At 36.6% G+C, this 12,583-nt stretch overlaps 1 protein-coding gene across 1 annotated transcript in view; it reads right to left on the reverse strand.

Annotated features, from left to right (window-relative positions):
* Maoa (monoamine oxidase A) overlaps positions 1–12,583 on the reverse strand; it is a 71,973-nt gene that overhangs the window by 35,921 nt on the left and 23,469 nt on the right. Inside the window, exon 3 of the mRNA XM_005323982.5 lies at positions 11,425–11,562. Within this exon, the coding sequence (XP_005324039.3) occupies positions 11,425–11,562 (138 nt within the window). The remainder of the gene's footprint in view (positions 1–11,424; positions 11,563–12,583) is intronic.

Genomic DNA, 12,583 nt, shown 5'->3' on the forward strand with positions numbered 1-12,583 from the left:
TGGAAAGTGGATATGAAGGAGCAAGTTACAAGATGAAAAAGACACTGTTGCCTTAAGTGACACATGATGAAAATTTACAATTCACTTCATTTTTCTTTGTATCTATCATGTTGGCTGTCTAGATTCTATCAAGCTTCATTGATTGGATTATTATTGTTTGAGTCTTATCTTAACTTTAAGATTTGTCCCCCAAGTCAATGTGCTCCTGTCATATCATAAAGACTCAAAATGCATTAGGGATTTCTATAACAATGTCTCCAGGTTCCAAATGAAGGGGGGGCAGTAAAGAATTAAACTGTGATCCCTCAGCTATTTTGAGCGATCAAAACTCCTATAAAAGGTTTAAGGTAAAATTTATCTTATACCAAAATCCATATAAATATTGGAGTCTGATGTGTCTAGTACTTGAATGGAACAGCTGAGACATTACAGAATGGATGGATAGGCCATTTCAGGAAGGTTTTCTTTGATCTAGTTTTAGGAAAGATAGCCTTCAGTATTAATAGATTTGATATAGAAAGATCAGTATTCATGCTAAAAATAAAGTCAGGTTTCAGGGGCTTTGGTTCCTATAGAGTAGTGTTTTCTCAACCAAGGAGGATTTGGCTCCCCAGGGTATATGCACATATGTCTGCAGATATTTTTGGTTGTTACAACTGGGTAGAAGATGCTACCATACATTGTACAATGCACAGGGAAGGCCCCTACAATGAAGAATTATCTGGTTCCAAATGTCAATAATACTGAGGTTGAGAAATCAGTCTACAGACTGATATATAAATGTGAGTGAATATCATAAACCCTTTCCATTAGCAGTATTGCTAGATTTGCAGAATCACATGCCTCATAATCACTCAGAGTGCTTGTTTAAATGCAAAGTATAGGAATCATGTCATTAGACCTAATAAATCAGTGGTGTAGGACCAAGAAATCTATATATTTAACAAATGACAGGTTATTCTGATGTGCACTAAAGCTAGTTCATTATTATATTATGGTGTTTGTATAAAATCACTCATTCATTTAGCTATGCATATTGTCAAATTGTTTGAATGATAATCAAAAGAACTAAAATACTTAATCTTGTAAACCATTTCTTTTTGATCATTATGTTCATTAAACTTCAAAAACTATAAAGGAAATGATATTTCTTGTTGTAGCTGTTCATTTCCTGCATTAATATATATTTCTCTTAATTTTTTTCTTTAAGAGTCAGTCAATTTATCCTTCTCCCTTATATCCTTGATTTTACTATACCTGGAATTACACATTTGATTTCTCTTGCTTTTTATTGCTCTCAAGTAACAAGGTATGATCATAAATGAGATGCATTGTAAGGTAATACATTTGGACAGCTGTGGATGAATTCAGTAAGTCTTTGAAGACATCCAGAGATCCACATTATATATGTATATTATATTTTTAAAATACATGTAGAAGCATGTGCATTTGGATGCATGCATGTGTGTATATGTAATTTGCTTAAACCCAGCTGGTGCATGGCAAAGGTATGTAGTTCATATCTCCATGCTCTTGGTTCAAACTCCCCCTTTGTCACTCATAACCCCATGTCTTAGATTCCCAGAAATATCAGTTCTGCAATGTCACTGAGCTGATCCTCCTAGAAGTATATCAAGATATACTTCTAGGCCTGGAGGTTGTATGTCTGAATGGAATACTGACTGAAGATAGACATAGCTCCAAACATCCTACCTATTTTCCTAAGTCAGAAACCACTTCTATTTCCTCTGTTGGACTACAACACCTTGTTCATTGCCCCTGGCCCTCACTAGTCATGACACTGCATTAAACTGATTTATGTACATGTCTCACTTTCCTGACTAATCTCAATGCACCTGTGAAGAAGGACTATGTCTCACATGGATTCATATCTCCCATACTGCTTTGTGCATAGGAGGGTTCCAAGAAATTGATAAATGAAGGAATAATCTGCAACGTGCAAGGCTGAAACATGAGGATTACAAGTTCAAGACAGCTTCAGCAACCTAGCGAGACCCTCAAGAACTTAGCAAGACCCCAAAATACAAAAAGAGCTAGAGATTTACTTGGTGCTGTAATAGTTAAACTGTGGAGACAACCTAGATGCCCTTCAGTGGATGAATGGATAAAAAAATGTGGCATACATACACAATGGAATTTTACCCAGCAATAAAAGAGAACAAAATCATGGCATTTGTAGGTAAATGGATGGCATTGGAGAAGATAATGCTAAGCGAAGTTAGCCAATCCCCAAAAAACAAATGCTGTATGTTTTGTCTAATATAAGGAGGCTGACTCATAGTGGGGTAGGGAGGGGGAATATGGGAGGAATACAGGAACTCTAGATAGGAAAGAGGGGTGAGAGGGAAAGGCAGGAGGCACGGGATTAGCAAGGATGGTGGAATGTATTAGACATCATTATCTAAAGTACATGTATGAAGACATGAATTGGTGTCAACATACTTTACATACAAAGAGAGATATAAAAAATTGTGCTGTATATGTGTAATAAGAATTGTAATGCAAAAAAAAAAGAGATTTACTTGGTGCTGGAGTTCAATCTATAGTATTGCAAGAAAAAAAAAAGGAATAACAAGAGTAATGGAATCATTGCTTTTATAGCCCAAATCATATAACATCTAGCTTCTCCAGGCTCCAGAAAGGACCCCATAAATTTCTACAAAAAAACTTCTCCTTTTCCTCTCCTCAAATTAAACCTTCTAGTGAATGTCAACTTAGCACTAATTTTGAAATATCATTTCCACATATAAACCTTTGCCAAAATGACCAGGATATACATTACTATCAAATTGACCAGAATTCACTATGTGTAAAATGCTGAAGGGAACAGAAAAAGATGGAAGAGTCAATCCCCTAGAGGACCTAATAAAATCATTTACTTTGTTAGTATTTCTCACTGTGATCTTTACAGATGCAAAACAGGTTCCATGGTCATAAATCTTGGGAATCTTGGTTTATAAACAGGCTTTTTTACTTCCAGACCTCAAAGGATTTCTAATTTGCTAATGGGCATCTGGAATACCTCCAAAATTTATCTGACCACCAGACCCTCTCTACTTCAAAACATTTTTGAGATTGATGTTGTTTAGAAAACACTCAGGAAATATTTCCCCAGGCATTTTTTTTTCACATTCTGACAGGCCCTGCCAGGAGCCCAAGATATAACACAGAGAAACATGGGATGAAAGAGGAGCTTTGATAACCAGAATACTTATTTTCCATGTGCTACCCATGGGAGGACATTCTCATTTGTATCCATTCTGACCAAAAGAGTATATCATCCCATAACACTGAGTCAAATAGGAAAGATGAAATTCCTTGCACATCTAGCTAAAACTGCAAATGCACCACAGGCTCTGCGTTAAGTCTGTGTGCTGAGCCCTTCCCTCTTTGTTACCAGAGAGTGCAGTGAGAAATTATGTCACAGAAAGTGAAAAGGACACAAAGCCAAGCAGAGCTTCTAGCTAGGATGTTAACTGAGGGCGTCCATGTTATGTATCATACAGATGGGGTGGATTTTGTAGCCTTGTCCTTCTCCTAGATGAAGTCACTTCAATGATGGCTCCAGGATCATGAGAGCAGAGACAAGATGATAGCATGGAGTAGGGCTAGGAGCCATTAGACTCTCAATACAGTCTTCCTGACATCTGTCTTTCAGAGAAGTATTTTTTAAAATCTAAATATTGGATGAATTTGTTGACATTCAAGACTATTCCAGTGGTGGGTGTTCAAATAATCATGTGGATTAACAACTGTATCCATGCTCTACTTTTATCACCTGTGGCAGGTCACTGAAGCTGATGTTTTTCAGAAACATTTATCTCTTAGATATGGCTGTAGAAATGAGGCCACTAGGTACCTTGGCAAACATACAACATTAAATATCAGCTTGCAGTTCACCGGGTATCATTTCAGTCTGAAAAATTACAGGAGTGCAATGGGAATGAAAGGAAATGGATGAGTTCAGTAATCATTCCCTTTGTTTGAAAAACTTGACATGACATTTTAGTCTTCTATGAAATGAAAAAATTCACTTCTTTAGCCTTCAGGATCAAACTGTCCATTACACTCAATGGTAATTAACATTCAAAGTTACTGTGACTTCATTGAGAATTTTCTTCTGATTGCATGAAACCCAAACACAAAGCAAAAAAATAAAATGAAGTGCTATGAAAACAGTACCAAGCTGCTTGAATATCAAATATCCACATTATTATCATGATTGTCTCTTTTCAGTTTTAAGTTCTGGGTTTGCGGAGGTTCGTGATTGACTAAGCTTTCACCTCTGTCTTTCTCTCTCATTTCTGTTAGGACCTTGAGGCAAACAATCATTCTTACAAATTTCTCTCATCTCTAAAGTAGGAATAACTGTCACTTACTAAAACTATGAGACCCATTGGTCTTCAAAAGATATTTATTCTTTGAATTCAACTCAGAAGTGAAAAACCTTTGAGTCCATACCTGAGACAGAGAGCTACATGGCAGCCATCTGTCCTATTGGATGTAAGGATGTGCAACAACAAAAAAGATTTTCTGTCTGGGTAAATGTGGGCTCATGGAACAACTGAGCTTCCTTCTTCAGGAAGTGCTCATAATGGACCAGATATGAGATTCCTAGGACATTGGAGGGTTTTTAAGGTTTTACCTGTTAGAAGATAACTGCAATTGTTTGAAATTCAGGATCCAGCTTTGTGGGTGGGGCAGTGCATATGTGCTGTGGGGAAGGGATAGAGGTTGCAGAGAGGGAATTAGGAACAAAAAAGCAAAAAGGGATAGGGAAGGAAGAGATTTTAATCTCCAATGGGTAACCTACATTCTAACCTGAGAGGTCAGAATCTCTAGGAGTTAGGTTTTATCATGGAGATGAGAACAATTTCTCCTGGGGAAACTGTTTACTTAAAAATTTCATTCCATTTATAAAGTTCTTTTGGGCATTTACCTAAAAGAGGAGGTGATTGCAAAGTTCTGCAGACTGAGTATGAGAGAAATTCTTTGTATCTGATCTACCCCATTTTCTGGGCTGTTAGAGGAGGTCAGACCAAGGCAGGAGGGTGACTCTAGGACCAGTTCTCAATGAATGGTTAGACAAAATATCTATAGTGAATTAGCCCCTATTAAAATTAATGAAAGAGTTGGGTTCTGTGGTGCATGCCTCTAATCCCAGGTGATCAGGAGGCTGAGGCAGGAGCATCACAAGTTTAAGGCCAACCGGGCAATGTAGCAAGACCCTGTGTCTCAAAATTTCAAAAATAAAAATAAAAAGGGCTGGGGATGTAGATCAGTTTTAGAGTGCCCCTGGGATAATTCAGTACTGAACAAAAAAAGAGAAAAAAAGGGAAGGAAGTTAGGCATGGTGGTACATGCCTATAATCCAAGTTATTTGAGAGGCTGAGACAGGAGGAGCCCAAGTTTGAGGCCAGCCTCAGCTACAACAAAATCCATCTAAAAAATTAAATAAATGGAAGAAAAAATAAAAGGGTTCTGTGGAGCTAGGATGTAGCCCAGTGGTAGAGTACTTGCCTAACATATGCAAGGCCCTGAGTTCTATCCACAGCACTGAAAAAAAAGTTCTGTGGATAAATGGCAGTGATGATAGTTGTACAACAATGTGAATGCATTTAATGCTACTAAACTAAATGATGAAGATGGTAAGTTTAATGTATTGTATTTTGCCTCATTTTTATTTTATCGATTCTTTTTAGTTATACATGACAGTAGAATCCATTTTGATATAAGTATACAAACATAGGATATGTTTTATTCTAACTTAAACCCCAGTACCTCTCTTTCCTCTTCCATTTTCCCACTCTCTCCCCCTCTATGGATCTTTCTGCCATTTACCCATAGTTGTTTTTTAATTAATTTCTTGTGGGAAAAAATGAATAGAAGAAAAAATATCCAACAATTAACCTTGCTTCACTATATTGGGCTATTGCTTCTGCTGAGTAGAAATTTCATATTCTAGAAACCAAATAGATTTATCCCTTAAAAGTATAGCCATTTCCTCTCATTTCTTTGCTGTGCTGGAGAACAAACCCAGGGCCTCATGCATGCTAGTCCAGAGTTCTACCATTGAGCTACCTCCAGCCCTAGTGTAAGTTTATAAGAGCAACTCTCATTAAGATCTCTGGTTAACACACAAGCAGCAAATTAGGTATTTTCTAAACGGGGGTGGTGGAGATTACCAAACACTATTTTTAATAAGCTACCTCCATATATCATTTTTCCACATTTTATTGGTGCATTATAGTTGTGCATATTGATGGGATTTGTTGTTACATATTCATATGTGCACACAATATAACAATATAATTTAGTCCATATCATTCCCCAACACTCCCCCACCTCCTCCCCACTGCCCACCCCTTTGTCCCTTTCCTCTACTGATCTCCCTTTGATTTTTAGGAGACCCATCCCCCTCTTTGTTTTCCTCTCTAGCTTCCACATATGAGAGAAAACACATGACCCTTAGCCTTCTGAGTTTAATTTATTTCACTGAACATGATGGTCTCTAATACTATCCATTTTCCTGCAAATACTATAATTTCATTTTTCTTTATAATTAATAAAACTCCATTGTGTATATATACCACATTTTCTTTATCCATATATATTTATATTTTATTTGATAGATAAAACTGAAAATATATAAATGTTTACAGCTTCTCTTTTTAAAAACTTACTTATAATTGGGAAATTCAAATGACATAAAACATCTATATGTATATGTAGGGCTGGGGTTGGGGCTCAGTAGTAGAGTGCTCGCCTAGCATGTGCAAGGCCCTGGGTTCAATCCTCAGTACCACATAAAAATGAATAAAATAGAGGTATTGTGTCCAACTACAACTAAAAATAAATATTTAAAAAGACATCTCTATGTAAAGTACAGTGCAGATGGAAAGCATTATTGTATGTATCATGAATTTAAGTATTTGAACGTAGTGATAGGACAAGCAATATCCCTATAAGGGCTTAACATATTCAGCTTCTTAAATTTCTTTCCAAAAGGTGCTGAAAGTGAAAAATATAACTTCATTTGGAGACAAAAGAAATGCCTTCCATGAGTTAATATAGAAAAGGTGCTAAAAGAAACTTAAAATTAAATGTCCCTTATTCAAAGAAAACAGTCTTAAGAAAGAGGTCAAAAACACAAGTATGTCTGATAAGCATTAAAACAAATTAACACAAAACACTATCTTCTACACAACTTACTTGTTAAAACTGAGTTCATCTCTTAGTAACCAAGAAAATTTATTTAGTATTCCAGGACACACACTGTCTGAAGAGCTTTTGACTTTAGTCATAAGCATAGAAACCAGGAGTAAATGGCTGCAGGCAGAATAGAACCAATACTAGGAAAATTGCTTGCTGAGCTATTATTATCAGGAAAGCCTTTGTTGTTTTAAATAAATCCTTATCATGCCACTCAAAAACAAATGTGTGGTACATGTTTAGAGTCTCTAGTTTTATTTAGAGAGGATGGGAAAAGCAGGGAGAAAGCAAGAATACAGAAATATGTCAATTTTTCCTGCAAATAAGCTCTGGCAAAAATGCCTTGTTCCATCTCTGGCTGGGTTCTCCATTCCACACCATTCACTCTACCTGCAAAATTGTGATCTAGAGAAATCCAAAGAAGCAAAAAAAGAAACTGAGCATTTCCTCTTTCTTTTATAAGACCTGGCCTGCAAAATTTAATATAAGGTCGCCCCAACTTAACAAAACTTGCTAATAAAACAAACTTAATGAGGGAGCATCTTATTTACTAATGCAAGTAATGAATCGATCCAATAGGCATTCAGGGATAGCTGTTTCTCTTACCATCCAAAAGAAAAGAAATGACAGAAAATGTGTTAAATATATTTAACTGATGCCATTTAAAATCCACCTTTTGGGTTAAAGACAACACAATTAATTTATATTAATTTCACTGGTAGATATAATCTTTCAAATAAAGCTATATGCAATTTATAACATTCATAAAACCTTTTCACTATAGTAATTTCTTTGTTATTTATAGAAAGGAATACACTGTATTAGATTACAGAAGCCAGGGTTGTCACAAGGCAATATAGAGTGTCACAAGACAATTTGTATTACTAACCCAATATCCTATCATGCTAGAAAATCCATTTCTCCCCTAGAAGTGGAGAGAACTGATAGTTGTGATGTTTTACAGTTTTAAATAAGTGGAGTTATTAACAATCTTATCTACAATATTGAACTAAATATCTTGCCTTCATACCTTTTCTGTGATACGGGACTCAGTAAAGAAGAACCATCCTTATCATTACTATGGGAACAAGGCTGACTTTGAGGAATTGACTACTGCAGTGTAGATTTAAACAAGATATTTGCTGTCTAAAGTGCAGCTGAAGCACAAGTCTTAGTGCCAAACCTATCAGATTCTGCATGTTCAATAATTGTGATCTAATATTACCTAATATTACATATTACTATGTTAATGTGCATAGCCATGCAATGGCAACAAGCCAAAGGTTATCAATTACATTCTTTTAAAAATAATTACATTCTTGAAAGCATCTTCAGGCAACCAAATCCAAAGCCACAACAAGATTCCTTTTTCTAGTATGTTATATATGTGACAGCCACACTTGTGTTTTTGTGAAATAAAAATATGGTAGGATTTGAGTAGCTCCCACCTCTAGAAAGGTGAAGCTGTGCTTTTTCTTAGAAGTAGGACTATCAAGGATGGCATAGACCTAAATTTAGAGAAGGACTCAACAGCAGCAACAAAGAAATCGACCATAGATACTATCCTAACATCTCTCTTTCCTTAAATTAGGGATATGATATAGCAAACAGCATTTCTTTAAGACAGTTCATCCTCTAGTAAAGCTTGAAGCAAAGCCTCTAAAAATATAAAATGATCAGACCCGGATTTCTTGAAACCAGGGTTCCCTATGAAGCCCAGAAAAATTGTAGTCATTGGAAAGCCTGATATTTAACTAATAACACTTAACTCACAGATTCTGTCAGGAAGGTTGGACAGCATACTATCATCTGTTGATAACCTTCAACAGTCAAAATTCTGAAATAGCACTTTCTCATTCTAATTCCACCTTGCCTCCATCAAGAATAATGAGGAGTTGAATTACCAAAGCTGGTTGTGGGAGCCATTTTAAAATCACATCTTACCACCATGTTTTAGAGTGGTATAGCTGGGAGACTAGTAGGTACTTAGTTTGAGGACACACCTACAAATTTCCGGTTTTTCCCCAGTTTTCAAAATGTACATAAAGGAACATGAGACTGGAAGAAGAGTAAGGAAGTAAAAGAAGAGTGGTCTTTCAGTAACAGCATCTGCTCATCATATGAGTCAAGCTTCAGGGAAATTGGTGGTGAGATACCTTACAATAGATATGTGTTTGGTTAAACAAACATTGGAGGCCCTCCCTGCTTCTGTTCATTACCCTTAGTTTCAATTCTGAGACCATATATGCATTCAAGGATTAATAGAATGCTACTAGGTTTTTAACCTTGACATCACTTTACCTCTTTGAACATCAGTTTTCTCATCTGTAAAATGAGGATAATTATGCAGCCCAGTGGGGTAGATGTAAGATTTTAATTAGTTCATGCATAAAAGTATTTAGTTGTTTGTTTTATTTTATTCCAAGTAAAATAAAAAATCTCTCAATGCCTGAATCTTAGGGATAAATAGATAATAAGCGTGAATCTGCTTAGATGGCAAGTAATCATCACACTCATTTGCTTCCCAGTTGGAGTTGAGAGTGAATTTCCATGACTGTTTAATTTGTAGTTGATTGCAAAGGGTTAGGCTTCCCTCCTCACATTAAATGCAAGAATGTAAAAGGGCTCAATGACTATTATTCTTTTTAGCTGCTATTATTCTTTTTTGGGGGGGGGTACCAGGGATTGAACTCAGGGGCACTTGAATACTGAACCACATCTAGAGCCCCAGTTTTGTATTTTATTTAGAGGCAGAGTCTCACTGAGTTGCTTAGGGCCTCACTTTTGCTGAGGCTTTGAACTTGCAATCCTCCCATCTCAGGCTCCCGAGCCACTGGAATGACAGGTGTGCACCTCTGCACTTGGCGCTATTATTCTTACTATTGTTATTTCTTACTAACTTAAGGAAACTCCACAGTAAACAGGAAAGAGAAAAAGGGGAAGCAAAAGGTATTCTCCTTTCTGATGGTGCCCTAGTAAAGTCAACATTGTTAAGCACTTTATATACATTTTTTATGCCTATTGAGGATTAAATCCAGAGGCTCATACATGCTAGGCAAGTGCTCTACCACTGAGATATAGCTGAAACTGAGACTTTGTATTATTTTTTAATACTTTCTTTATTCCTCCCTTAATCTCTGTACCCACAACATTTCTAAAAGCTACTGGTTTTTTTTTTTTTTTTTGCATTTGTTACTGCCAGATTCTCCCATGCATTGCAAACAACATGGCTATCATACTTTGCCATGATTCCTGATTTCATGCTTGGGCATAATGATGCCCAAGTTTTGGTATGCATATACCACAAGTTTCCTTAATTCCCAGGACGCTCCCTAAGTGCTGTAGCCTCCATACCCACAGTGACTGCCTGCAGTGGAGTCAGGGGGAGATGTGTCTGCTGATAAGTGATGTGGTTACTGGCATGGGAATCCTGCCATTAGAATGAGTAAATAACCCCTGCCCTTGTGCTGCAAATTCCAAGAAGTGAGCTGCAATGTCAGATGGGAAACTTAAGTTCTCAAGGCATATTTCCAGACTCTAGTCATTCCATGTTTGCTTCAATGAGAAAGAATAACAGTGGCAACAGCTGCTGTTTCTTAGGTGGATATGAACAGCTTAAGTTTAAACAAACTCTTGTATAAACAGTAGGAAAATGCACTAGACTTCGGGAGCTAGACTTCCTGAGTCAGATCCAAGTACAAAGGAAATGATCAAGTGCTAAAAAAACATCTAGCTAACACTTTGAACTGGAGGAAGAACCAGTTCAAAGACTAAAGAAGTAATCTCAAACTATTGAGTTCCTTGGGATCTTAGAGATGGCTCCTAAATGATTCAGGAGTTGACTGGGGCTGGGGTAGTGTGTGTGTGTGTGTGTGTGTGTGTGTGTGGTGTATGCATGAAACCATATCTGTTGCAAGCACCCCTAATCCCAGGGCTCTGAAAATATATTAGGAAGGGGAATGGAGGTACAACTTATGAGAGCCATAGTGGGCAACAGGGAAGAGGACCAAGGTGAGACGTGATCTCCCACAGTGCTTCCAGGAGTCCTTAGCAACTTTTTTTAAATGAAAAAAGGAAAAGAGCCTAATTTTTAAGATTGCTTTGAGACAAATACCAACAAACATACAAACAAAATGTTTTCTTAAATAAAATGTTCCCCCATTGGTCATCTGGATAAAAACTTAGACTTACCTTGACATACTGAACAAGACGCTCTTTGATGTTCACCTTGTAAGTCTGTAGGCCCAGCTCCTTAGACAAACGTAAGATTCTGTTCTGGGTTGGTCCCACATAGGCTCCACCAACGTCTACCCAATTAACATGCTCATTCTGCAGAAAGAAAAAGTGGTCAGAAGGCTTTAGTTAAGACTTGGAAATAAAAAGTCTTTATGTCTCATAAAAAATAACTCCATTTATTTTGCAAAATTAACTGTGCTTTACATCTCCCCTTATAAAGTACAACTGAAAATGGCAATCATTTTTCTTCTTCTCAAGAATTGGGGCATAACATTGTCTGACACTTCACTAAGCACCTTCATTTGCAGAGCTGTTGATGTGGCCGATCAGCAATATAACACATAAGGAATAAAGAACTCTGTAGTAAATCCTACCAGTCTAGATCCTCTGCAACACATTCAAGTTATTATGTATGTTTTTCTCTGGAGTTATTGCTGGAGGAGCCACCCAGAGACTTATTAGAGTTAATTCCATTATTTCTATCAGGAAAAAAAATCTTAAATCAGCTTACATTGATGAGCTCTCGATATTTGAAAACACTTCCAGGGAAGAATGCATCATGGGAAATAAATATTAAAAACCATAAAAATATTCATATATCTACTAAATTATTTATAAATATGCAAGCTCTCAAACTGAAATTGTTTTCCTTCCCCCTCCTAACTTCATTTCTCTATTTTCTTTCACTTATTAACATATTTCCCGATGATTTGATCAATGAATTAAATCTTGGTGAACTACAATTCCTCCATGTTTTATTAAAAATATTTTTTTAGAGATGGACACAATACCTTTATTTTATTTATTTATTTTTATGTTGTGCTAAGGATCAAACCCAGTGCCTCACACATGCAAGTGCTCTACCCCTGAGCCACAACCCCAGTCTTCTCCATGTTTTTGTAATAACCTCTTATGGCTCTATTCAATTTCTATTTTGTTGTTTATACCAGTTCTTATGTGTGAATGCTGCCTTTTTTTCTTGCTTACCTGATTACATTTTTATTGTGTAGTGCTCCATATACTTGAAAAACATGCAGAAATAATTTGAATCCTTGGAGATATCTTTCTCGGAGAGAATTTATGTCTGTTTCCACCCAGTGCCTGAGATGCTAAC

Source organism: Ictidomys tridecemlineatus, chromosome X (assembly GCF_052094955.1).
Source record: "Ictidomys tridecemlineatus isolate mIctTri1 chromosome X, mIctTri1.hap1, whole genome shotgun sequence".
NCBI classification, from domain to species: domain Eukaryota; kingdom Metazoa; phylum Chordata; class Mammalia; order Rodentia; family Sciuridae; genus Ictidomys; species Ictidomys tridecemlineatus.